This window comes from Sander vitreus, chromosome 20 (assembly GCF_031162955.1).
Source record: "Sander vitreus isolate 19-12246 chromosome 20, sanVit1, whole genome shotgun sequence".
In the NCBI taxonomy this organism is placed as follows: Eukaryota; Metazoa; Chordata; class Actinopteri; order Perciformes; family Percidae; genus Sander; species Sander vitreus.
In genome coordinates, this window is record NC_135874.1 from 14,498,175 (window position 1) to 14,525,918 (window position 27,744).

At 40.3% G+C, this 27,744-nt stretch overlaps 1 protein-coding gene across 5 annotated transcripts in view; it reads right to left on the reverse strand.

Moving 5' to 3' along the window:
• kidins220a (kinase D-interacting substrate 220a) overlaps positions 1 to 26,538 on the reverse strand; it is a 46,177-nt gene extending 19,639 nt beyond the window's left edge. For 4 of the 5 annotated variants that reach the window (XM_078277862.1, XM_078277861.1, XM_078277860.1 and 1 more), the window contains exons 1-23: positions 26,382 to 26,535; positions 21,729 to 21,887; positions 20,961 to 21,059; positions 20,154 to 20,252; positions 18,276 to 18,374; positions 17,735 to 17,833; positions 17,415 to 17,513; positions 16,153 to 16,350; positions 15,916 to 16,014; positions 15,545 to 15,643; positions 14,961 to 15,059; positions 14,609 to 14,786; positions 14,247 to 14,411; positions 12,969 to 13,148; positions 12,331 to 12,496; positions 11,921 to 12,072; positions 11,238 to 11,338; positions 10,946 to 11,131; positions 10,622 to 10,762; positions 9,382 to 9,619; positions 9,172 to 9,257; positions 5,900 to 6,044; positions 5,181 to 5,343 (exon numbers count right to left, since the gene is read on the reverse strand). In XM_078277862.1, the coding sequence (XP_078133988.1) occupies positions 5,181 to 5,343; positions 5,900 to 6,044; positions 9,172 to 9,257; positions 9,382 to 9,619; positions 10,622 to 10,762; positions 10,946 to 11,131; positions 11,238 to 11,338; positions 11,921 to 12,072; positions 12,331 to 12,496; positions 12,969 to 13,148; positions 14,247 to 14,411; positions 14,609 to 14,786; positions 14,961 to 15,059; positions 15,545 to 15,643; positions 15,916 to 16,014; positions 16,153 to 16,350; positions 17,415 to 17,513; positions 17,735 to 17,833; positions 18,276 to 18,374; positions 20,154 to 20,252; positions 20,961 to 21,059; positions 21,729 to 21,860 (3,023 nt within the window). In that variant the 5' untranslated portion in view covers positions 21,861 to 21,887; positions 26,382 to 26,535. Of the gene's footprint in view, positions 1 to 5,180; positions 5,344 to 5,899; positions 6,045 to 9,171; positions 9,258 to 9,381; positions 9,620 to 10,621; positions 10,763 to 10,945; positions 11,132 to 11,237; positions 11,339 to 11,920; positions 12,073 to 12,330; positions 12,497 to 12,968; positions 13,149 to 14,246; positions 14,412 to 14,608; positions 14,787 to 14,960; positions 15,060 to 15,544; positions 15,644 to 15,915; positions 16,015 to 16,152; positions 16,351 to 17,414; positions 17,514 to 17,734; positions 17,834 to 18,275; positions 18,375 to 20,153; positions 20,253 to 20,960; positions 21,060 to 21,728; positions 21,888 to 26,381 lie in introns of all 5 variants that reach the window. The other variant, XM_078277863.1, reaches the window with a different exon arrangement.
• Between the last annotated feature and the right edge of the window lie 1,206 nt (positions 26,539 to 27,744).

Here is a 27,744-nt window from a genome sequence, read left to right on the forward strand (position 1 = left end):
TGTTTTACATACAAATAATGGCAAACAGTGACAATGCAATGAACTAAACACTACAATGTTACCTGACAACAATTTTTTCTGCTGTGTTCTGCCTCCTGCACTGTGTGTGTGTGTTAGGGCTTTGACTCCGAACTTCGTTATTCGAATATAATTCGAATATTTAAAAAAAAAAAAAAAAAGATATTCGAACGAATATTAGGCAACCCTTAATATTCTAATTTCAAACCTGTTACAGGCATTATTTTTTGTAAATGTGTTTGCTTGTAAACCTTGTTTTCAATTCAGATTCCGAGGCTTTTTCACGCATTTAAAAATGTAACTACACGTCGCTCGGTAGCGTTGCATTTCCCCCGACTCATTTCCTGGTTCTCCTTCTCCATAAACAACGTAAAATCAAGGAGAGGGTTAAGTTCTCCTGCTGCAGATTTCCCAGCGTGGTCAGAAAACACAGGGGAGACGATTTGTTTCTCTCACTATGACTCTAGAGTCGCTACTCGCTCTGAAGCTACCGCTAATCACCGTCACTCTCTCGCTCTAACACACACACACACACACACACACACACACACACACACACAGGCGCACAAGTATGAACATCAGACCACTTACGTAGGCTACGGTGAAAGCTCTGAAATTCCTGTCGAAAGCATACGGTTTGTGTTTAATCCAGGGTCTGACTTTTCATAAAAAAAAAAAACAGTTGCGGCAATGTGTTTTTTTTCTGAAAACATAATTGCCTGCCTATTGACTGATACACTGCCCTCTGGTGGACAGAACATATACAACTTATACCAATATAGGTCTTACTGAAGGCATTTAATGGTCAAAATATTATTAATAAATATTCAAATATATTCGAATATTAATAAACAAACGAACTTCGACTATGTAATATATTTTGGGGCAAAAGTCAAAGCCCTAGTGTGTGTGTGTGTGTGTGTGTGTGTGTGTGTGTGTACATGTGCGTGTGTGTGTGTGTGTGTGTGTGTGTGTGTGTGTGTGTGTGTGTGTGTGTGTGTGTGTGTGTGTTGAATGCAGCCTGCATCTCAGGGTCTGATTAATTACACTGACTCTCAGAGGAGTTGGGGGTGACATATGCTCTTGCACTGGAGTGAGAGGTGTTTGTGTTGCATGTGTACCACAAACACTAGCTTTATGTGTGATCTGAGGTGTGTGCATGCATATGTTCAATCGCAAATGCTTGTAGCGGCAAATAGTTTGTATGTGTGCTTGTTTCAGTTACAGCGTACATGCATTTTGCCACAATTTGTGCATGTGTGTATGTACAGTAAGTGTGCCTAGATGCAATAGTTTGTGTGTATGTATGTGTGGGTGTGTGTAATGAACAGAGGATTCAGGTGCAGCGCCAGAAACACACTCCTGAGTGCGGCGGGGGCATCCTGGCACAGACAGGGCACCAGATGTCAGAGCAGTGCAGGAACCTGCTCAGTGGACCAGTGACACTTTTTTTTTTTCTATTGCTGAAAATGGGATCTAGGCATCCAGGAATAAACTCTCTGAGGGGCCGACTGAACCCGCCCCCATACATCATTAGGTCCAAACATGTTAACCCCTCAATCAAAACACAGATCTATTTCACTTTCAAACAAATCACCACTGTCAAAAAATGTAAAACTAATAATTAGAGACACTGTCACTGTTGCCTACAGACTGCATGAACAGTCCTTTAAAAACCCATGAAGGTGTTTCCATAGATATAGGAGCTGATGATCATGTCCCCTGATCTTGGATTGACGTATACTTCCATACTAGTCTGTGTGATTGATTTTCAGAGCTTTCTGTCCTACAGTACGTCTTGCCTAACATGACACTAGGGCTGCAAATAACAATTCTATTCATTATCAATTAATCTGCCATTTCTTCTTCTCAATTATTATTCATCCTATAAAATATTAGAAAACAGAAAATTGTGGTTGTTATTGAATTCACAAAACATCAACACACACAACGGCCCCCAGGAAGACTACCTGTAACTACTACTGTTCTAGCTCAGTCACTTGGAATCACTCTACATTTAGCTATTTAGTGGAAGCTTTTCTGTAATGTAATGCGTCTAAACAACATCAAGGAAATAAACATACAGAAGCCCATTAAGAGTCCTTGTAAATGGCAGGGCTGCTTTAAAGCAATAACCATGAAGCAGGAGAGAGCTAGGTTAGCTATAGTCGTTAAGTCTCTAATAGCAGCTAAACAAGGAACAACTGACTCCTAAGAAGAGACTTAGATACTGAGATGGAAGAAATGATACAGCTGAAAATGATAGTCACAAGGCTGCAAGCTCCAAATTGAATTTGCTAGTGATAAAAAAACAACAAAAAAAACCCATTCAAAACACAGAGTTAGACTGTTAATTTGACAGCGACAAATATGAGGGTCGGTCCAAAACATTATTTGTTTTGTTTTCTGTTCCGCTTCACTGTGCTGGGCAGACCACAACGCTGGCTCACTGCTCAAGGTGTAATTTGTAGTTTTCCCTGCAGAACTAGTGAGACAAACATTTTAGCTACACTCATGTGTGTGTGTAAGGTTATTAACCGATTACACATTCTCCATCAGATTAGGAAGGCTGTACCGGCCCACTCCAGCTACGGGAATTAGCGCTACACATTTCTCTTCACGCCCTGTCCTACAATGACACTTCACAGCCCTTCATGGAACCTGTTATTGCCAGGCAAGTTGCTAAAAATGGCTTTTAGCGGTTTTAAAAGCATGTGTGTTTGTGTGAGATATGAGGGAAGGTGGGCGAGTGTTTCTATTTTTTCTCTCTTTTCCAGGAGTTCAGGTACATGCCATAGAGTAGCTGTCACCTTCATCACTAAGAGGCACTCTATGTAACTCATGCTATATTTGACCATGGTTTAGTAGTGTATGGGTCAATTTGTTTTCAATTTAGTAGGCTAGGTAGGGCATAACGTCTAAACTGAGACCATCTCTTGACACTGAGCAAAAATTCAAAGGACCACAGGCAAACCTGAATTTTATTTTTACCTTTAAAAAGATGGAGATGGAAACTGAAAATATATTTTTAGACCCACCTTAATTGTATGAGTTAACTAGACTATGGTTTACAAAATATAATATTTCTAATGCTCTGTGTACTGTGGCCTACTGAGCAGTAGTAAGCCTTAGTAAAGGAGAGGAAGACTATGCTGCTTTGTGACTGAGATGCAGGGCGACAGTTGACCTATAACGGGCTGACTCACCCCCACGTTCACTTCACCACTAATATATTCACTTAGTAATGCTCAGGGGATGTGCAACTCTGCGGTGTAAAAATGGTTGAGCACAACAACTCGTCCCATGTATTCATATTAAAACACAAACAAAGCACGGACATGAGGTCTGAACCACATTGGTGTTGGAGTAACAGAATGAAACAAAAAAAGATGCTAACTATAAGTTACAGGAAATGGTTAATTGGTTGCATTTAAGCTACAAAATAAGACGCGATGTGTGTATGTATTCATATGGAAAGCAAAGACAAGTAGCTATCCATTTCTCAAGCAAAGTCGGGAGAAGGGGCCTGAGGTTCCGAGAGGCCAGTCAAGTGCTCATCCATCGCTATGGGAAAAAGACAGAATATCTCATCCAGAACAAAAAAGGGACTAAAGAGCCCAAGATCATAAAGAAGAGGAAGAAAGGAGCAGAGAGACATAAAAAGATACACAGACAGAGGCTCGAGTCTTATCAGCGGGAGATTATTGCAAGAGATAAGGCCTCTAGGCAAGGCGTTGTGTTTAGCCTGTTTCAGGCTTCCTGTCATCATCATTAAGGCCGCTTCTCCGACAGCCACTGCAGAACAGAGCAGCCATTTGGAAAGACACCCAGTGAGGAGGAAGATGAAGAAAGACAGGGCTGTTGGTCAAAAACAAGATGATGCCTATATTAAGTCTAACGAGCAGTGTAAGCACAATGCAATGCTGTGGTGAAGGCACTTGAAACCAAGCCTTTGGTGAGATGTAGAAACACTGCAGAATTTGATGGCTGTACTAGTGTATAATTATATCTCACAGTTTCATTTTCCACAATAATTATGGCAAAAGTGAGGGCCTTTCCTTTAGGATGTCCACTATACTCATACATGATAAAGATATACAACAGAGAAGTGTAGTGACATGTTTTTTCCATATAAATTAACAATAATAAAAGGCAGAGATCGTCATATCCAGCAAAATAATCAGTTACAGCCTTCTGACTAAGATGCTTCATCTAATACCTCATACTCTGTCCGCCCCTCATATTGTACATGTCCCATGAAACACTTCACTGCCATATAAAAAAAATGGAAGGTATTGCCTTTTGTCCTCTAAAAATCAAACAGCAAAAACCTGGTCTAATGAGGCAGTGGTTTGCCTTGGAGATGGGGGAAGCAGGGTTGTCTGCTGAATCTAGCTGGCTGACTGGCTGACAGTAACTGCCTGTGACGCTTCCCTGCCGCAGGAGTCGTAGGCACTAGTGTATTGTGACAGAGTGCAACCTTTAAAGGCCATCAACTGATGTACAGCAGCACCCAAACCCAGTGACTCGGCCTGTGTTGGTCTCCTCCTCTTGTCTGTGGTGAGCACGCCTTAAAGCATCGGTGACCACACACATACAAAGACAATCATACTGTATACACACACACACAGACACAAAACAAGTGCATTATGATCAATTACAAAATATGTCTGTCAGTTGCCAATTAATGTGGCACTCAAAGCCATTGGCAGTGACTGTGGACTAATGTAGCCTGCACAGAAAACAAAAATCCTCTACTGCCACCTGCTGGTCAAAGCTAATTATTTCAGTATTTCAAAGACAGAACATCCAAGAAATGTGATTATTCATTGACTCCAGCTCTTAAATTCTGTTTTGGCTTTTTGGTCTCCTCAGAAAGGTCAGGACACAGGAGCAACTCTGCAGGGGTTTAGCGGTTTACCGACAACGCTAAACTCATCAGACATCATTTCCATTTTATCTTATGTAACAGGTCGCCTCAGTCTGCTAATGTCATGCCCCAAGTTAGAATGAAAGTGATGGAAAGACAATAAAGGAAGGTAAAAAGAATAAAACGAAGAAAGGTGGTGTATTGAAGAAGCCTGTACAACCTTGTAGATCAGAAAAGCGAGAGGAGGTGTGTGTGTGTGTGTGTGTGTGTGTGTGTGTGTGTGTGTGTGTACCTCTCATAGATGGTCTTCAAAGCCATCTGGTCAGGCACTCCGTCAGACTCTTCCAAAAAGAGGATGATCCACGATGTTCTGTAAGGCCACTCTTCTGTCAGGTTGATCCATGATGCCAGACGATCCCAGTTGAAGATGATCTGATTGGCCCGCAACAAACGACCTGTAAACAATGGTGCAGAGGATTAGTGGCCTTGGAAGTCACTGGTCTACTCTGCCTGAGAAAACCAACCTCTCAGGATTGTGCATCCTCCTGATCGTCTCTTTAATAATCTGCCCTAAACATCTCACAAACCAATCTGCTATGGAGGGTTGTTGTTGAAACTTTAACAGAAGCAGGCCAACATGAAACTAGTGTTTAACTGTTCCTCAAACTGCTGCTCAGTTCTGTTACCATTGTATAATCTGTTGTCAATATGTTGGGGGATTTGTGTCTTAACTTCCTGACATGTTATTATGCAAATAATATCTATTTTTAATTTAAATGCCCACCTCTGCAACCACATGTTGACTCCTGCTAGAATTAAATCCCATCAGAGATTTGTTTAGTGTGGTGTTTTTTTTCCTAATCCATCTCCAGTAACATTTCCCAATGGGAACCATTCAATAAGCTTAATTAGAAGTAAATCACTTCGATGTTGCTGTATAAACAAAATGTAATTTGTTAATATATTACGAGATGAGGGCGATGCTAAAGCAGAATATGGTTTATTCTTTACCTGTAATAGAAACAATGTTGAGCAGCCGCCTCATGGTCTGTGGGCTAATGTCGCTGAACCAGTCCTCGGTCACCAGCAGCTTGGTCAGGTCGAAGGACATCTGTCTGGTGACAGTCCTCTGCATCTGCCGACGCCGGTATGTGTCCTTAACAGAAAAGACAAGGAAACAAAGAAAGACAGAAACTCATTTCACATTTTACATGTTTGGATTCGTCATGTTTTCAGCTGGCTTGGCAAGATTAAAATGTGTCCAAGACGGTCTTATTTGTTGTTTTAAAGCAACTTTAACGTAACAGACATTTGAAAAGAATCAGAATGCCATTTTATCAGAACTCTATGAATTAAATCCTGTGTCAAACAAATGGAAAAGCAGGCACTGTCTTATAGTCACAAATGTAAAACCAATACAGCCAGAGGAGACATTTACAGCCAAATACTACACGGGGAAGTCTTAAAAATAAGATCTCTGTAAAGACAAGTTTTCGATTACTTATGCGTCATCCCTTTAAGCTGTGCATCATAAGACAGGAGCACAGGTGTTTCAGGATCACCATGTGATCTCAGGACATGTCATTGTAAAACCTTCAGCTTAAATAGATTGAGGAATACATGTAGATGGGTGGATAGGGCCTCATATTCCCATATTCTTGACTTCCTGTGCACACTATTGTAACCATGTTTAACTGTATTAAAGGCAGGGTTGGTAATGTTGTAAAGCTAGCAGGATTTGAAAGTAGCATCTCCTCGGGGCTCCGTCTAACCCCTCCCCCTGCTCTCGGGGCTCCAACCCACACACAGACGTGTACAAGCAACGCCGATTCAGACCAGAGCAGAGAAAGGACCGCAATTTTACTTCATGTCTCTTTCACCAGTAAGCAAACACCTAAAATCATACCGAATGTTTAAAACAAACATCACTAATGTTAGCAATGCTGCGACGGCGCCCATTGAGCTCAGGCTCGTACACAGGAGGGGTAGACTACACACAGCGGGGCAAGGAGACATTTCATTGGTTCTTTCCAAGCGGACCGCAAGGCAGTGATTGGTGGGCGTTTTTACAGGATTACAGCAGCTATAGATGACAGATCTTTTTCACTCAGCCTATAAGCCTGAGCCTATAAGTTATTTATTGCTTTTGGGGTGTAAAGACCATTTTAAACAATATATAAAAAAGTTTATATTGGAAATAGTTACCAACCCTGCCTTAACATGCAACCCAAGTATACATTTATGTGCTATTTTGCTCTCAATCAAAATGAAATTATTTTATTTTACAACATTTGCAGCAGCATACAAGCAGTTACTGACTGTAAAGATAATCCAGCAAAGGTTTGCAGCTTAACCCTATGAATGGGGCATGAGTGAAACCAATTAAAAGCAATTTTATCACTTTAACGATCAGCTTCATCCGCCTTCCCTTCTATGTCATCTATCTTTTCATAAGCAAAACATATAATTCCCTGTGACTGAAAATAAAAATCAAAGAGCCACTGTCCAATGCTGAACAGTCATGACAAGCAGGCGAGCTGTTGACACAGATCTAGAAGAGAACATCTGTGATGATATCAAACAGCTGCCATGGTCATGAGCCAAGGCGAGGCTTTTGGTTGACTTTGAAGTCGTAACGCCAGTCTCATGACCTCTTTCTCAGAGAGATGAAACATATGGCCACCACTCAGTCAGAACTGAAAAGGTCCATCATAAAGACAGTCCTGTGTGGCTGACTTTCCAATATATATTGATTTTTACTGTAGCTTTACAGCTTTATTGGTTAATTTAGACGATTGTTTCTGTATTTGCTTACGTCTACTGGTTCTTCCTCTCCCTGCTGATACCTAATTTTATATACAGTCTATGGCTGATACACAATTCAATCATTCTGTGAAACATGGTTATACTTTGCGAGGGCAGTTTGTTTTATTTTTATTTATTTTAAAACTGAATGCAGAGTTCCAGGTAATAATATTTGTTCTTATAATGGGGATTCATTTAATTTTAATACATGGAAATAAAATGGTAGAGGGTTAGGGTTAGAAGGGTTAGGGTGAACTCCTCCTAATGTCATCCACAACTTGAGAAGCCACATGAAAATGGAGAGCCACTAATTCATTTTCCCCTCTTGCCCTCATTTTAATCTCCACTTGTAGAAAGAGGGCCCTCCTGCCAAGAGCTAGCTAGTGGCAGAGGGCAAATAAAAAGAGCATTACGCCCCATAATAGAAGGGCCAACACCAATAATTTAGGGTACTAGATAAACCCGAGGTACAAACAAATGTCAAACAAACAAACAAACAAGAGAGGCAGGCGGGAAGGAAGAAGGGGTAGTGAGAAAGTCTCGCAGGGGGGAGGAAGGCATCAGCGACAGCAGCAGAGTCACTTAGCCTCCTGCCAGCAGACCTGGTGCCAGTGTTTTGTCACAGGGACCCACTGCTGCTAGGCCTTGTCATTAGGCTGTGGCAACACAGCAGGAAGGATAAACAGTCATTACATCAATTACACCAGGAACCTTGGCCGCACACCGAGCACCTCTCTTTTTGTCTCTGTGTGTCTCCTTCTGTCCTCTGGCCTGCACACTGCCTGCCAACACCACGACTGTACAGAACGCCCCCCCCCACCACCGCTTCAGGGAGGAGGCCAAAAAGAGAGAGCAGTGAGGGTTTCTTAAGCAGCATCTCCAATCCTTATCCAAGGTTTTCTATTCACGTTATGGTGAACTAATTGCATTTTAATTTTGTTTGATTAATGTCAAGACGGTAAGCATTAGTTTCCAGCTGTATGATATTTTCAGATTACATGAGTGTTGCGGGAATAAGTGTGGTGGGAAAACAAATAGATTTTATATCGTTCTATAAACATTACATCTGTCTCCATTTAAATTTAGCATCAAAACCTTTTCTGCAATATGTTGGCTTTTATGATTTGATTGTCATGGGTTAGGGTGGGGGTGTGAACTGTGTCTATTTAGGGTGACAAGTAGAGTAAACAGTGCTTGATATATTGGTGTTGGTATATCTAATTTGGATTTACCATAATCATACACATGGATTTGTATTGCTATTATTGCCTGTCTATTATTATCATCATTCTTTCACCTATGACTCATATTGCATCCACAGCCATCTGAGAAGGGGGGGGGAGAGAGAGACTTCTCTTTGAATTGCCTCTCCCATAGTCTTTTGTCTATGTGCCATGGTTCGTCCTTGTGTTCTTTAGTTCGAGAGCTTGTATGAGATATTGGCCTATACAAATACACTTGACTTGAATAGCTGTTACCCTGCGGTTTAAGGCGTTCTTGCTGCCAAACTTGGCCTGGTCTTGGCTGGTCTGAGACATCCTTCTGTCGATGTCTTCATGCCATCCTGGACAGAGAGAGAGAAAGAGACAAAGAGAACGTCAGCTTGTCAATTAATGCCCCAAACTGTGTGCAATCCTCCATATATGTGTACACATACAATACGTTGTATATTAGCCCTTATCCTTTACCCTCAGTAGGCAATGGCTCTCCATTGATGGGGGCTGCCATGCAGAGCTTCTTGGCCGTGCTGAGGCCTCTGCTGTTGAGGAATACTGGCAGGTGGACGATGTTCCTCATGTAGTCATGTCCGTTGATGTTGGAGTCTCTCAGCACACTGTTGAGGTTTTGGTTGATAGCTTTGATGATAATATGGGGGTCACTGGCAAAGATGGAGATAAAAGGGCCTTTGGAGAAAAGTACCCTCACCTTGAATGAGAAAGGAACCATAAGTTACTGTGTAATGACATCTTTCACTACCTTTTTTGTTATTCCATGTAATGTTTTTCAAACTATGAAACCAGTTACACTATCAGTAATTAATAAAAAACAAACTTGACTGATTTGTTTCAGTCATGTGAAAAACTGAGTTTTAGCACAGTACATTCCTTTGTAGAGTGTCCAAATGGGTAGTTTACAATCTAATCAATCGACAACAACATGACAGCTAGAGGCAACAGTCAGCTGTAGTACCTATACTTAATGACTCCTGTGAGAGCTTACTGTCCGCAGCAGATGGTGTTGGGGATTTCCACTCTTCTAACTAAGGGACATTGTCCAAGTGTCACAGGACATTGATTTGTGCTTTATGCATACATGGTTTGTTAACCCCTGGCCACCTCCCCCAGCCTTGCCCCACAAGATGATGAACCTCTGTCCCTACAGCTGCTGTTAGCACCATAAACTAAGGCGCAATCACATGATCTGCATCTTTAATGCACATTATCTGGTAGGAAAAGTACACAAACGGAAGAAAAAATGGATTTCAGAGTGTTTGAAACTCTGAACACAAGATGGTTTCAGAGTGACTGGGAGGTGCTTGCAGAGATGAGAAGATTACATTAGCACACAGGAGGTTGCCATCCTCTCTGGGATTACTCCATCAAATAATAACATTTGGCTAAAGGAAATTTTATTACAGCAGCTGGGAGGAAGAATCTAAACTTGGAGGCGTGCTGAGGCAGCTGGGAACACCAGGATGGCTGCCCAATACTGGAGATGTGTGTGATCTGTGTGCACAGGTGAAAGGCCCACAGAAAGTTGAGGCAACATGGCAGCAGCTCTACAACAGTCTGTTTCATGGTTAGAATTTTGCTTGAGTGACAGATGTTAAAAAAATGTAACTGCTTCATTTTGATTTTGTTATCAGTCAAGAGGAAGCTGTGCTCATCATTTATGTTCCCACGCACAGAAGCATGTGCAAACACACACCGTGTCCAGCATCTGCAGAACTTTGTCCTGCTCACAGGCGTCCAGTCCATCGATGATGACAGCCATGCGTGTCTGGTTCTGGGTAAAGCCATCAATGGTTTTGGCCATTTTTGACATTAGCTCCACTTCATGCTTCAGAACCTGGTGTGAAACAGGGATAGAAAATCAATGGCTCAAAATAAGGAAGAAGGAAATTGATTGGATAAGGAACTACTGCTTCATAACTCCATAGGCAAATGGAATTCCCCTTTAGTCATGACAACAGGATGTCGAAGGATTTGCATTCGTCCTTGATTAGGTAAAATGAATAGTCTGTTAGTCTACCTTCATAAATCCTTCACTCTTGAGTCTATGCAAGTTGTTGGCAGCACTGTGCAGCCGTTTCCTCTGGGAGTTGAGGACGGAGTCGGCCACCTGCCACCAGGTCCTACAGTTGAGCAGTAAGGCAAGGCCCACCACACTGGCCATGGCTATCAGCACTGCATTTACTGTCAAGTTATCAGGGTCCACCTGGTAATAAAAGCATTGAAACGGATTACTAGGGCGTCCAGTGACCAAGTGGTTAGAAGGTATACTGTTTAAACGCAATGTCACCTTTTAATTTGCTCTAACCCACCTTAAAGATGGCCAAAAGGGCCATACCAGTGATCAGGCATCCCAGTGTCAAGGAAAACAGCACGAAGGAAGGAACACAACATGTTTTCTTCCACTTCTTACCTGGGGTATGGGAGAAAGTTAGAGAATAATTATTTATATAAGAAAGCAATATTTTCTATGCACATGAATTACCACAATTTTCACACATATTAAGATAATTTGAGGACAGATGTAGTATATAGAGAAAAGACTGCCTAGACCGTTCATTTTAAGCACTAGGTATACTTACAACTTCAAAACTTACTATGTTATGCCTAAGAGTGTCATTCTTTAAACAGAATTCTCTACATTTTTGGTGATGCAAAATTAGATTAAACACCAGTTGTAAGAGACCTTCATAAGGGGACCTGGTTTATTGGTTATTGGATAAGCAGACGAAGATGGATGGTTTATTGTGTAAACATAATTCTGTAAACAGAAATATATTTCACTTCTTTAAATGTAGTTTTTTCAGTCTACAAAAACTGTACAGCACACATACATATTTTATTTTGTCAGCCATTAATTAATTATTAATGCAAGCTCGTAATTGCAAATGTAAGAATTTTATTATCAATTACAGGTCAGATTGTGACTTTGTGTGCTGGCTGAAAAGTCACTGATGTCATGACTGATTTATAAAGCAACAGATAGCATTGTCACCTTGGATCTCGTCTTTCTTGAAAACCCTGAAGAGCCTGGTGGCCATGAAGCCAAACTCCCTCTCACAGGCATCAGAGAGTGTGGCAATCATCTCGGCCATGGAGGTCTCCCCTCCAACACTGGACAGACGATTATAGTCTGTGAACAGGAACCTGTGTGAAATGTGAGAAACAGAAATTATGCTGTGATTTCCTCAATTACACAGCAAACTGCAGATGGGACTGGGGCTAAAGTATTCATTTTAACAATGTTGTTAACATTGCAATAGATGGAATAGTGAATGGTACTAACCCACCAATTGAGGTTCAAATAATAAATGCATAGTGTGTGTGTGTGTGTGTGTGTGTGTGTGTGTGTGTGTGTGTGTGTGTGTGTGTGTGTGTGTGTGTGTGTGTGAGAGTAACTGTCACCTGACAGGCAGTGCGCGGGTGGTCTGCTCAGGAAGTTCAGGGGGGTTGACAAACATCAGTTTGAGGAGCAGCTCGAGGTAACCGACCTGGCGAGCCAGACGGGTGCTGATGACCCACGCCCAGTTCCAGCTCTCCCTCTCACGTCGACTTCCAAAGTACACCAACACTGGAGAGAGTAGAAAATCCTCATTTCATGATTACAATGGTTAAGTTATATTCATACACATCAGTAAATTATCTCTTAAATATCAATACAAATGTAAATTAGGAGGCTTGTGTCATTATATTTAAAATTGGTTGTATAAGGGCATGCTATAGTATATAGTATAGGGCTCTAGTGAGCAAAGCAGTTTCAAAAGCATCATACAGCTAAGGTTCATCTTGTACAAATGAATGAAGCATTATTTTCTTAATAATCTAAAAAAAAAATATTTCAGGGAGCATTTGTATAAGGATATGTGTAAGCATTTCTGTGTGGAACTCCTTTTGCTGTCACAAAAACAGAATACAAAAATATGCCATTATGTAATTCAAACACTTCCAAGGAGGCTGTGGAGCAGGTCAAATGAAAACTGAATTTCTATACAGTCATCAGTTATAGTATCAGTGTTGCATTTCTAGCTTATCTGTCTTCTCACCAAAAAAGATGTAGAGCAGAGCGAGGAGGGTGAGGGAGACAGCAATTGCCAGCTTGGGATCAACAGTAAAGCCCAGAACCACGGCTACTGAGCCACAAAGTAGCAGGGTGAGAAAGACCACCAGCCAAGAGAACTGGAACAACGGCTCTATCTGCTGGCCTGCAAAGGTCTTCATCTCATCTGATGGACAAGAGGAAGAAGAAAGGAAGAATTAGAAAAGATTAAAATATAAAACACTAAGTCAGGATATGGAGCAATATGAAAATAAACCCATTTAACATCATAACTTAAATTGATACAGAATAATTGAACTGTGGAAAGGCACTCTCAAAAAAGCTAATTTTGTAATGTTGTGGACTTACTTACTAGGGGTGTGCAAAAAAAAAAATCGGTTCACATTCGTATTGCGATTCAAGCTCTACTGATTTAAAATCGATTCATAGAATTCCAAAAATCGATTCATATTTTTTTATTTTCTTTCGTTTTGTAATGGCCTGTATACTATTGTCCTGAAAAAGTTTAGCTTGCCATTCACATAGATGGCGCAGCGTCGAAGTTACACTTCACAATTCACAATTCACACGCCTGGGCACTCTTGTCATAATCAAAAGAAGAACGAGTGCAGCAGAAGTAGTTTAGTCGGCGCAAACAATGGCAAACCTCACAGAGAATTATTCAACCTGCTACATCCTCATTGAAGGCAAGAGTTTGGGCACATTTTGGCTTTTATAACCTTGAGGGGAAGACGGAACTTAATATGAATCATGCTATATGCAGGCTTTGCAATGCGAAAGTTAAGTATTTTGGAAACACCACAAACTTGAGAACTCACATGGTACGCCATCACCCAGAGATTAACATTAAAGACGTGGACGAACAACAACCTAAAGTACCTAACATGCCAGTCTCAATGTTCTAAACTCCCACCGAACTCTGAACGAAAAGCTCTTTTTATTTAACAGTTTTATTCTATACTTGAATTAAATGTATTTGAAAGCTGGCCAAAGCTTGGCACTTTGCAGTTTTTAGTTGCAAAGGTTTTTATTTTTGTATGAAGAAGAAGTAAATCAAACTACATTTAATTTGTTGTGTTTCTTTTCTTTTAAATTGTATGTCTACTACAATCACATGGGAAAAGTAACTACATTTACATACTGTGAATCGTTCTTTGAATTGAGAATTGATTTTGAATCAAAAATCGATTTTGAATCAAATCTTGAGCCTAAAAATCGATATCGAATCGGGACATTTTCTGAATCATGCACCCCTATTACTTACCCTCCAATTTCTTAAGAAGGAAAGACTTGCCGCTGCCCCACTGAGCGTACAGTCCAACACAGATTGGTGGCTGCATGGTGGGCTCACTAAGGATGTCTGCTAGAGCACTGCTATACAGGTCATAACCCAACATGTCTCCATCTGATTCAGAGGGGGAGAGGTGCTCTGAAAGAGAAAGAGAGAGAGAGAGAGAGAGAGAGAGAGAGAGAGAGAGAGAGAGAGGTTAAACAGTGCAGAGGAAGATAAGAGAATACAAAGTAAAGCAGTTTTCAGGATATTTTGCGATTTCTGAACCAACAAAGCAATGAGCTTGTTTTGGCACACCATTTTTTTTTTTAATTAAATGGAAAAATGGGTCATACTGGCTCCAAATATCTGTGTGAGGATGCTTTTCTGGTGGGTACAGTCAATGTTGTATGGTGTCTCTCCAGCTTTGTTTGGGCGGTAAAGCAGGCGGCCATCTTTAGGGTTCCTCAGCAGCAGCTCAGCCAACTTTCGACTTCGCCCACGGATGGCAATGTGGAGGGACGTGTCTCCTTTCTTAAGAAAGAGTTATACTGAATTGACTGAAAAGTAACTTACTGACTGGAAAACACTTTAAAAATCAAAACCTCCAAATTACTGAACAAAATAATGCTATAAAAGTACTGTTATTACAAGATTTATATGTACAAGTGTGTGTAATGTGTAAGTGTGTTTTTAATAAAAAAGTACCTTCTCCACTGCAGACACCTTGGCTCCTTTATCCAGCAGGAGTTCCACTATCTCTATGTTCCTCATTTTTGTTGCTTTGATTAGTGGGGTCTCTCCCTCCTAAAACACAAAGATACATGCAACATTACATCACACAATATAAATTCTGTATTTTATTTTGAACAGAACACATTGGACCTTTACATTTTCAATTAATCAACAGTACACACGTGAAAAAAAATACCACTGTGAACACACAGTCTTGTAGAATTAAAGAAAGCCTAGGGTAGGCTGTTATGGCAATATTCATAGTTGTCTGCATTTTTGGTCAACAGCATTTTTACAGATATTTTAGAAACTTTAGATTTATGTTGTTAACAATGTTCTTATTAAATACAGTGAATGGAAATATTTTAAACTGTTGTGTCGAGGACTGAGGCTCAGTCCTCGACGCAGCAGCTCAGGGTTCGAGTCCGACCTGCGGCCATTTGTTGCATGTCTTCCCCCTCTCCCCCCCCTTTCCTGTCTAAAGCTGTCCTGTCTATTAAAAGGCTAAAATGCCCAAAAAAATATCTTTAAAATAAAACAATTAAAAAGTGCCTTACCTTAGTGCAGCTCTCGGTGTCAGGGTTACACTGCAGGATGTCTCTCACCATGGTAGCGTTACCTTTCTCCACTGCCCAGTAGAGGGCAGTCTTTCCATCCTGAAGTGGACAAGTGTGCATAACTGAGAATACAGTGAATGCATTTTATATTGTGAATAGTAACCTTATTGTAGCATATGTGTAACAGACATAAATAGATAGAAATAATACTTGAGTATGTTTGTGTAATCCTATGGATTAAAGTTCACTTTACCAAGAAACAACAGAACTAAACAGTATTGAGTAGCAGTGTGACATATCACATAGAGAACACAAGAAGGCCCCATGCATGTTTTTAAACACCAATAAGGCAGTGGGAGAGGAGCTCCTACCTGGCCCCTGACGTCAATATCAGCATATTTGTTCAGAAGAGCTCGGACTATCTCCACATGACCTCCTCTCACTGCTCCAATCAGCATTGTCTCCCCGCTCTGACAGAGATGGTGAAAGAGAGAAAGAAAGGAAAAACAGACGGATGAATTGCATTCTATTCACATTGTATTTCATATCAACTACTCTTCTACATCTTCAACTAGCAAGCTTGTAAGGCTGCTGTAGGGTGGCCTCACCCTGTCTGGAATATTGACATAGGTGCCGGCATCCAGCAGGTCCTGTACGATCTCGGTGTGACCCTCCTTGGCAGCAATGGCCAGGGCTGTGTTGCCATCCTTGTCCGTCATGTTGACATTTGGGTTTCTCTTCAGGAGCTCCTTTACAACATCTGTATAGCCACCTTTTACTCCCACAATCAGAGCTGTCATTGAGTTCTGAAAAGACACAGAAACAAGGAATTTAAATTTACAAATTTCAGCCATCTAATCCAAACAGTTTCTCTCTGCTTAACTAGCTGTTAGGATTTTAGTTGGTGTTTATTATGACAAATGTTCAATAATGTATGGGTAAAGATTAATTGTATTTTAAAATGTTATCAGTTTATTTCAGCAGCTCTGGGAGACACTACAGGCTTAATTTATCATTGATATATCGTCTAGCAAGCCCACTAACTCATGTATTTTTCCAGGCACTAGAGTCTCTAAATCACATATAAATGAATTGCTCAGCAACATTAGCTACCATAGTTGCATCTAATTATTGATGCTACATATCGAACTATCACATCGTTCAATTTGGGACAGCACAGATGCAACATGACTCGAAGGAGCACAGATGTGCTGCGTCATAGATTCAATCAATTATTTAACATTGCAGTTTACTAATGAGTTTGTGGCACTTGGGAGCATTAAATCTTGATTATGTGAAAACTACACTGGCGAGAACAGGCCGCTTTGTGTGTCATGGCACCCACGATGAACCCAAAACAAAATTAGACTTGCTCAGCTGCTAAGATACCTATTTAGACTACCAAATCAAATATTAAAATTGTTTAGGAAACACTGCCAAATAGTATACTATGTCAAACAATTGTGGGTGCAAAGCCATATAGAAGGCATTGTAATGTGGGTATCAGCACTCAAAAAAACAACAACATTTTTTTCCAGACTTTTAAAGGATTTCAAAACTGTCCAGACATATCGAAGCAACCTGATAATAAAAACTGCAATCATAATCTAGATTAGTGTGTAGATACTGTGATCAAACTTATTAATCAACAATATTTGTATTATTTGATTCATCAGAAATATCATATTGTACTTTAATCAATATCTTGACAATGTACATTAATTTATATTTATCAATATGATCTTATTTAGAATTGTGTAAACTACAATTATAAACTGCAATTCTACTTACTCTGCTAGTGTTGGATGTCTATTGAATGATACTGGCGTATAGTCTACAACCATTCACACGACATCTTCAATCTACTTACCGCTCCTTCTTGGTCCACATCAGCTCCGTTGGCCAGAAGGTGCATCACACTGTCATAGTGGCCCTTCCTGGCTGCCCAAATCAAAGGAGTGGTACCATACTGCAAAGAAAAGAAGAAATATGATAGAGTGCATTAGACATGAGTGGCAAGATACTATTTAGTCAACAACCCAGTGAATAATCATGAAGGAAGGAGAGGGACTTGAGAGATCTGGAAGGTGGATGCAGACCACTTGAATCTTTTTAGCTCATACCACTAAATATATCTTCTGTTAATGTTAAAAACAAGTTAATGTTGAACATCTGTCAGTATGTAGCTACCTTGTCGGAGCAGTTGACCTTGGCGCCGTGCTGCAGCAGGAGATGGACAATCTCTGCGTGGCCTCGACCTGCCGCCCAGATAATGGGGTAGACGCTGTACTGTTGGGCCAGAGGAGAGGGGTGAAGTCATGCTGACAGTAACTAATGATCAGTGTCAGGCCTGCGGTCGTACTAACGCTTTAAGCCACCTTACATGACTGAGACAGCAGGTGATGGGTGAGGCATTGCACTGTGCAGGTGAAGAGCAGGGTTGTAGTTGTGTTCACATTTTTGTTACTGTAAAGTTATGTGTACTGACATTTACAACTCTATCAGTTTTTAACTAGTGAGCTGAAACACTGGATTACATTTACATGGAGAGATCAGAGTAAAACACATCATGTGAACACTTAAAATAATCTGCCCCATTCAGAGAATATTTTTTTTATTTCATGTATTATAAACATACCTGTTATCTTTATGCTGATATAAAGGAACAACAGATGCAAATGATGCTATTATTATGGGGGAACTACAAAAATACAGTGTCCAGTCTCAGTACCTGACCAGTGATGTTGGGGTTAGCTTCTTTTTCCAAGAGCAGCTGGACCACATCTGTACGACCTTTATAGGCTGCCCACATGAGAGCAGTCCAACCTCCCTGAGTAGGACACATACACAGAACACAGTTAGGTTGGAGAAAAGATAATTTGTTCATGACTACAAAACACCTCTACATATAGAATTTATACTGTGTATGTAATATTCTGTATATAAATAAAAAGGTATTATTTTATCATAATAAGGTGTAAGGGTAACAACAATATTAAATTCAAGCAACAGATCGAAGCAGATTTTGTGGTAGGAAAATTTGCTATTTACAGCTGGCGTGACACACTTTCCAGTGAGCGAACAGTATCACACATTGTGGTTTATTATAATCCCACTGTCATGACTGGCTGTGATCTGTCCTCTGCAGTTTAGACACGCCTCGCACGGCAATGAGTCAGTTGATGTCCTGAGTCACAGAGACAGGGTCACAGAGACCAAGGATGTAAAATCCACTCTAAATGTCCCATCACACATGATAGAATAGCAGAGGTCATAAAAAAGTGTCATCTTTGTGCCAATATAGAAATTAAATACACCACTTACACTACCAACTAATGGTTAGAATTACATTTTTAGCATTTCTGGTTGCTGGAAATGCACATTGCCTCTTGCGCTGGGACATCTATATACATCACAACTAAAACCAAACATGCTCAGCCCCAGGTAATAAATATATGTATCTCATCTGCATGTTGCCTATAGTGTGCGCATGAATACACAGAATAGCTGCTACAGCAAGCCTGCAGACTGTCTGCCTATAGTCTAGAATAGATCAAAGGAAAGACATTGGTAGGATAAGCCTGACAACCTGGAACTTAGTTCCACCCAAGACGATTGTGATTGGTTTAAAGAAATGCAAACAACCCAAAGCGTTTTGTCCTCCTATCCTAGAATGTATCTGTGGTATAGCCAGATCTTACTCCACAGCGCTGTGGAGATAGGTCTGGCAATGCGAGACTAAGATCCCAAGACAAAATCATATCACGGCCCGATGCAGAGACAACCAGAGCTCAGCAAATGGTATTACTAGTGGAGAAGAGCCATCACACATAAAGTAATTTCATTTTATGTCCATTTCAAAGCTAATGGATCATCCTGTTCAAGCAGCACTGGGGTCATTACATTTTACAGAAACCACTAATGCACACACAATCAAGACATTATTATATTTTGAATTGTATAAAGGCTACATATTAAACGTCACCTTACCTTAAAAGTTTGAGCAGTTTGTTAATTAACCTCTAAAGTTTTAGTTTAGTGTTTCAAGTATATTTAGAAGTTTGACACGGTGTCCTGTTGTTCCATGTTGATTAGTTATCACATTTCTTCCCATAAACATACATTGTCAAATCATATTGGCACTGAGGATACATTACTATCCCTTAGTCTTGCTCCACCCTACACAACTTTCTTGGCATTTCAGCAAATTTTTGATAGTACATAGTATAGACATAGAGGAAACAAGGAGAGACAAATGAGGGGGATGACATGCAACAAAGGTTCCTAGAGTCAAACCAAGGACGTTGCATCTCACCCACTTGGCCAACAGGATGGCCGACCAGATGTTTTTACACCACAATTTTCAAACCTAATTCCATTTTCTTTTCTACAATTTTTTTGACTTAATATTGATACAATCATATGGCCTTTCCTTACAACATGATATCATTAATATTATTGTAAAGTATACTGTTTCAGATAATGGCATGTTAGGATTTAGTTTTTCATATTTAAAACAAAAAGAATCAGCAGACAGCAGAATATAGCAGATTTTAATTGATATTAATTTAATTGAAAAAAACATTCCAGTAACTCTCCACGTTCTCACCATGTCTCGATGTTCCAGGTTAGCCTTGTTCTCCAGCAGTTCCCTCACCACCTCGATGTGGCCCTCCTTAGCTGCTGAGATCAACGCTGTCCAGCAGTCCTGCACACACAGACAACCTGTTATGTGGGAACTCCCATCACTCTCCAAATCCAGTTGGACAAACGTCTGTCCGAGCTCTACCTGGGGCAGACCGGGAATGCTCAAAGCACTGTACCTACCAGCTGGTCATACCAGGTGCTCATGGGAACACGGTGTCGCATTGTAAGACAGGAGTGTCAGAAAGTAAAGTGTGAAAGACAAGTGCAACTATAGTATGTGATGCTTCTCCTTTATCTTCTGCGTTAGTGGGAGAGTGAGCACAAGTTTGAGTGTTCCATGTGTAATAGCAGGTTACATCGACGTGAGATGTTAATGAGAGGTGTATAGTGTGAGCATGCATGCGTGTGCTTAAGTGGGAGGGTATATGCATGCGTGAGTGTGTGCGTGTGTGGGGGGGCTGGCTTCTGAAGGCACAGGGTGTTGGCCAGCAAGTGGATCCTGTCATTTAGTCAAAAGAGCGAAGGTAAAAGTATGTAATAAGTTGTCATTATGGCTCATGATTGCTCATAATAGCTGTGGACTAAGCCCGAGTGTGGTGAGTTCAGCAAGATGGAACATTAAGGCCACTAGTTCAGCTACGTCTTCTTTGTCAAGTGGATAATGTGGTTAAAATGACCGCATTGTTTTTCACCTGTGCCTGGACTCTCAATGTTTAATAAAATGCCACGTGGGCCTGTGTGTGAGGGTATGATGTGTGTGCATGCTTACAATATCATCCAAGTTAACGTTGGCTCCTCTCTTAATGAGCTCTTGTACTATCTCCAGATTGCCCTGCTCTGCCGCCACCATCAGGGGAGTCTGTCCATTCTGAAAAAAAGGAGACAGCAAAGGAACTAAAACTGTGATAAAGATTTGAACACACCATCAAGCCAAATAATTACACTGTTTTACCTGTAACCCTATGAGAACTAATTAGGAAAAGAAATGGCATGAGTACTTAGTGCCTACAAAATATTTTTATCACCCATATAAGTCTTCATATTTTATCCTTTTATTACATTAAATAAAAGGGATTTAATGTTTTATGTTCTTTTTTTTTTTTTCATTGATCAACAGAAAATGGCAAAGTGAAGTCAGATCTTTACAAAGTGACAATGATAATTAGAACTGCCTGGGGGGGGTATTAAAACCTGCCTCGGGACTACAGGTGAAAATTAGCATTTATGCTATAACCTGGCTCATTTACAGTCTGTACAGAAATGTTAGATTGTTCATTAATGTGCACTGTCCCGAATAAATAAATAAATAAAAAATAAAAAAACTTCTACCTAATAACCCTCACATGCTAAACACAATATCAAGCACTATGTCTTCTCTTTGCAAAATGGCTTTACAATCAGTTTCAGTAGGTAGTATCTCTTTTATCACAACACACTTGTGATACATGATCTCAAAGAGCCTCTGGTTACTTCATACTGCTCCCCAAAATAAACAACTTGAGCAAACCGGAGGGTTGTTGTGATATGGCTGACTTACATCACTCCTGCTGTCCACATCTCTGAATTTGTCCAAATGTGCTTTGATGGCAGCCAGGTTCTCCTCCTCCACGTAGCTGAACAGACTCTGGATGGCCAGAGAGGTCATCTTCAGGGAGGTGGTGGTATCCATGGCTGACTGCTAACCACCTGTACACCACTGTATAGCGAGAGAGAAGCAGATTAGCATTCACAGAAGGCTTAAGATACTAATGGTATCTATCTGGCCAGCACAGCTAAATGTACAGCACTACAAAGAGAGAAGCAGAGACATTGGAGCCAGGAAGAGGGTGTGGTGCTTCATCTTTGAAGTGATGCAAGGCAATAAACAAGTACAGTCTAAACCCAGCTAACACGCACAAACTCACCCATAGAAACAAAAAACAGGCTGCATTTTTTTTGCTATAAACATCACGACATACAATCAGAAAAGAGGGGCATATTTAAAAAAAAAAAAAACACTAAAACATGCAAGTCTAATTGAAAAATAAAAAACATGGAAATTCTGCCTTATATACATAGATTTATTGAACAAATTATCACAAATAATCATCAGTTTGGTTTGGCCTTTGTGTGCTCATGGCTTATATTTGCATATGCATATTGCATGCATAGATTTTTGTATTTATTTTCACTTTTAAAAATAAAAGCAGATTGTCAGATAGTCATTTTGTTCTGTATCTGCCTTCACGGTCATATCAGGCACATACACTTCCACAAATGAAGTGGACTGCCACAAACAACCTGTAGGACACAGTTATATGTGTGTTACAATAGGGCAATCAATGCACTGAACATGCTCATTACACAAGAGCTAAAAGGGGCATGACTTGGTTCAGTTTAGTTAAGTTTGTCTGCTCATGCGGAAAACTTGAACTGAAATTTGTTCTGCTCAGTAATGAAGGCAGGACAATCACAATGCTCCGCTCAAGAAAGTCCACTATGTCATCAAATACCACTGAAGAAAAGCAATAGTCTTTAAACTTTGATTCTTTGATGGAATGATGATGTGGACAATTGGTGCACTCAACTGTGTGCTCCAATTATATCTAGACCGACCTCAGATCTAACCTCCTCCACTGCCTTAAATTGGACTTTGTGGAACTTGTGTACACTGAACAAAAAAAGTACTGTTTTGTTAAGTGCCTGAAAGTACAATAGGTGCACACGATTTCACTGAAACTGCTAAATAATTGCGGCTGAAACGGCTGCATTGATGAGAAAATAGCAGTAAGATGCAGTTAGGCAAATGTCTGCATCTGACATATATTTAAACCCGACATAGACTAGCTACTTGTTCCTCTATTAACGGAGTCATTTTTAGCCATTTTACCCTGGAGTTCAACAGTAGTACTCACACGTGACATTTCTATAATTACTAGATCTCCTCTCCTCTAATATACTGTAAAACATCAAAACTTCACAGACATTACATGTATCATTTCACATGACAAAAGAATCCCCTCTTAAACATTGTTGAGTAGGGATTCAGCCAATCGATGAAAAACTCATTAATGATTCATCAAGTTGGGCTCTTCCATCATGGTCAGACTCACTTCCTGGCAGAGCAACACATAATTAATCAGTTGCATTCATTGCTTTCGATTGCTTTGCAAGTTGCCTTGGCAATGGGTTTTTAAATAAAAACTAGCAACGTCCTGCTCTATTTCAACATAATCTGTGAGACAAGCAGCTCAGGCTCAGGTCACTAAACGCTTAAATGTCACATGCCTGTTGCGTTGTCAGTACAAAGGCCCAAAACACTCAATTCAGTCAAATTTAGAGCAGCCAATCAATGAATAACTACATATTCTTTTTTTCCCCTTTCTCTAAAGTCTGACCCTGTTTCTTCAGTCAGGGATAACCTGACAACTGTTCTCCCGTATCAGACACTAATAGGGGGGGAAAAATCCTTTGTTAACATTACAATGGAGGGAGATATGAGCCTGTTGACACACCCTCTTCAGCTCCTTGTCTCTCAATGGGTACAATGGGTGGACGATAACACCACACAAGAACCAATCAGTAAACATTTAGCTCGCTCTCTGTTGAGCAATGATCAGATGGGAGCTCAGACACATCCTTTAAACAAAACACACAAACAAAACCAGCTGAGACACCAATAAAAACAGTGAAAGCTATTAAAACAAATACATTAAAGCTGCTAAAAGAGACACATGGTCATGGTCAAACACTAAAAAGGTGAACAGAAGAGCCCCTTACCTTGGTGTAGGGTTAAGCTTATATTTATTTTGCTATTACCAATCTCTATCCCTTGCTCACTCGCACACAGTATCAACAAGCACTGCCGGGCTCACGCTCAGCATCCCCCCTTCACTCATGGCTGAATATTAGATGAGGGGGCTGGCCTACGCCCATCTCTTCCCAACACAATAGACACACGCGACCAGATTTCCTTTCATTACATGCACTGGTTCAGCACCAAATTATACAGATAGAAGAGGAGTGACAATTAAGGCGCTGGCTTAATTTGTGTGATTTCATCCAACGAGTAACACAATAAAGTAACATTTGTTTGATATCAATGGGAACTGTCCCTAGCAGATTATCACTCCTGCCACTTGAGTGTGTGTGTGTGTTTTTTTTAACCTTTATTTATCCAGGTAAGATGATTGAGATCAATTTCTCATTTGCAACGACGACCTGTCACATTCACAGTTACACATTCATACCTGGAAGCTGCCCAGTACAACCACAGTCTGATCTGCTGGTCACTGAACAGCTCCACTGGAGCGGTTGCGGTTAAGGGCCTTGCTCAAGGGCACCTCAGTGGTGGTAATGAGGGAGGGACAAGCACTGCTCTTTCACTTTCCCCACCCAGATTTTATCCTGCCGGTCTGGGGATTGACTTGGCTCGCTTCTTTAACCTTTAGGCCACCACTGCCCTACGATGACTTAATTGCTGACCAATTTAAGCCCAAATGTTAAACTAATTTGGAAACACTGTAGTTTAATTAAAGTAACTACTACTACCATTGGCCACAAGAAACCCCTTAACCTTCAGGTTACTAAATGTTCTGTTGATCAATTTTTGGATTAATTAACATATCATTTCAGCTCTATAGAGAAAGGTATATGCATATTGCATGCACAGATTTTGTATTTATTTTCACTTTTAAAAATAAAAGCAGACTGTCAGAAAGTCATTTTGTTCTGTATCTGTCTTCACTGTCATATCAGGTACATACACAATACAAATGAAGTGGACTGCCACAAACAACCTGTAGGACACAGTTATATGTGTCTGTTTCAAACAGAATGTGGTTACAATAGGGCAATCAATGCACTAATGCAAAGGTATTAGTGCTTTAAGCATACAATTACAAGAAGAGCAAGAAGGAATTAGAACAAGGCACACAAAAAGACATTTTAAATTTAGAACTTAGTTGTAAAGTGGAAACAATGACCAAACAGGTTTTTCCATTCTTCACAAAACTTTACATAACTCAGGAAAACACAAATGGAGGGCAACTAAAATCCCAGATGATATCTTGTCTGGTTTTACTACATCAATACTCATCTATTTTCAGGTCATATATGGTCCAGTATTTATGTAAAAACACAGACCACTTGATATCATCATGAAATTCATAAAACTCCTTGTCAGCAGTACTGTTATCTGAACACACAAACATGAACTTGCCAGATAACACTGAATAGGATCTCTAAATTTAACCAGTCAGTCAGTCAGCTCCTCATGGCTTGTCATGTGGGTATGAAACTGCTGAGGATTCAGTTCCCTGCCACATACCAGGGCCTGCTCCAAAAAACAGGTTTACTGAGTTGTGTCGCAAACTTCTAAAACCAAACCTGCACCTGGTCTTTTTACATCAGCCTATGGCCAAGAGTTCAGGCGGGTCTGAGTTTTACTCTAAAAGGTTATGCATTTAAGTATGTGAACCTTCTGTTTGAAACTAATCCCTGGTCACATGGAGCTGCTGGAGAGAAACTACTGTAAAGATCTGACAAACAGCCAACCACCGTTTCAACATAGTGGTGATAAACATGCTGTGGTGTATTGTTGAGTTTAAAAAGTTAAAACAATGCTGATTTTTGATATCAATGTACTTTTATGTTTTGATCAGTCATTTCATTATTATGTCTTTTGTTAAATCTTCATTGGACCCAAGCCTCTCCTTTATAAAAAATTCAAGAAATACGCAACAGTATGCTGCATGTTTCCTGCCTGCCCAAGTTCAACAGGTATGGCGGATCAGCCGCTCTGACTGCCTGTCTTCGTGTTGTCAACAAAAATAAACATCTGGATGACGCGCACACACATATATATATATATATATATATATATATATATACACACACACACACACACACACACACACACACACAAAACATCACGAGTGGTATCAAATGTGACTTAATAAAGAAAGTAAAGTAATAATACACTTTCGTGTCTCTGGTCTGTAATGGACGGGTTTTGACAAGGATGTTACAAGCAGACTGACTTCGCGTTACTATCACTAGGAAGCAATAGCAAAACACTCGCTAGCCAAACTCCCAACGGCTAACAGGCTAACGTTAGCTAAAAGTGGCTAGCTAACTCTCCAACAGGTACTAAGTTGTATCGCCTCCAAAAGGAAAACAAAGTACAGTGTACAACCTGAAGTACTCTTACCTAGGCTGAGCTGCTCTGGAACCGTTTGTATTTTGATTCCCGTCCGGAGAATATAGTCAGAAATACCTTTTATTCATGTTTTTGTCGCCACTTTGCGTCTGTTTAACAGAGCGTGACCGTCTACAGTAAAGTCAATAGCTCCACCTACTACTACCCCTGGTTACAGTGGCGTCACATGTGGCGAAGCCAGAAAGGGGGTCGGTCAGAGAGGAACCCCCACCCTATTTTGTCTAGATTAGAACAACCCATCTGACAGGATTACTGTTGGCAACTGGGATTACATACTGCGCATTTTAAATGTTCTGTCAGGGCCAATTGTAGTGGGGAATAGTGTAATTTTTACTATTTTTGCAGATTCATATTTTAAAAACCTATAATGATCATATCAAATATGATTGTCTTCCAGCACATGAATCCCAATAGTGTATGAAATTGTAAAAATGTGCTGCAGCTTGCGGCCGGGTTGTTTGAGTGGGTAGAGGAGGCGCACATATACTGACAGGTTTATGCCTTGCAGAGGTCAAGGGTTCGAATCCGACCTGTGACGATTTCCTGCATGTCTTCCCCCTTTCTCACCTAGCTGTCCTATCAAAATAAAGGCGGTAAAGCCCCCCCCAAAAAAGTGCTGCAGCTCAACCAGCCACAACATTAAAATGCTGCTTACACATGAATCAGTGACAATAATCACATAATATACAACACTCATAGGAGTAATTCTTAAGCATAATCCATACTTTTTATACTTCGAGTACATTTAGCTGATAATTCCTCTGCTCCGTATTGGTTAGTAATTACTGATTAACACACAAGCCTCTACTCTATTTACTATTATGTGCATGCCTGTATTAAAATAGATGAGGGACCAAACAATTTTCATTGTATTACAATATACGCTGCTAACCAAGGTAGGGCATATCCAAAAAAAGTTTCTACAATGTGGGTGCCCATTTTTGGGGATTTTCCCTTTGCTGCATGAGCATTCCCTGGATCAAATGCTAACATTTTAACATCAGTGTTACGCCTAATAGTAATCTCCATTACTGGACAAAAACAATTAGACATATATATTTTTCAAACATCAGTTTTAGTGTTTAAAAATAATTTCTCTTTATTTTGCCACATAAATCTGAATTTTATTGTACTGTTATACAAATCTTTCAATAAATTTCCTTCTGACAGAAAAATAACCGTTATGTTACACAGGCGCACACACACATACTACATGGACACGTCTACACACGTGCACACACACACACACACACACACACACACACACACACACACACACACACACACACACACACACACACACACACACACACACACACAAAACAAAAATGCGCCATTCATGAATTTGGCACTT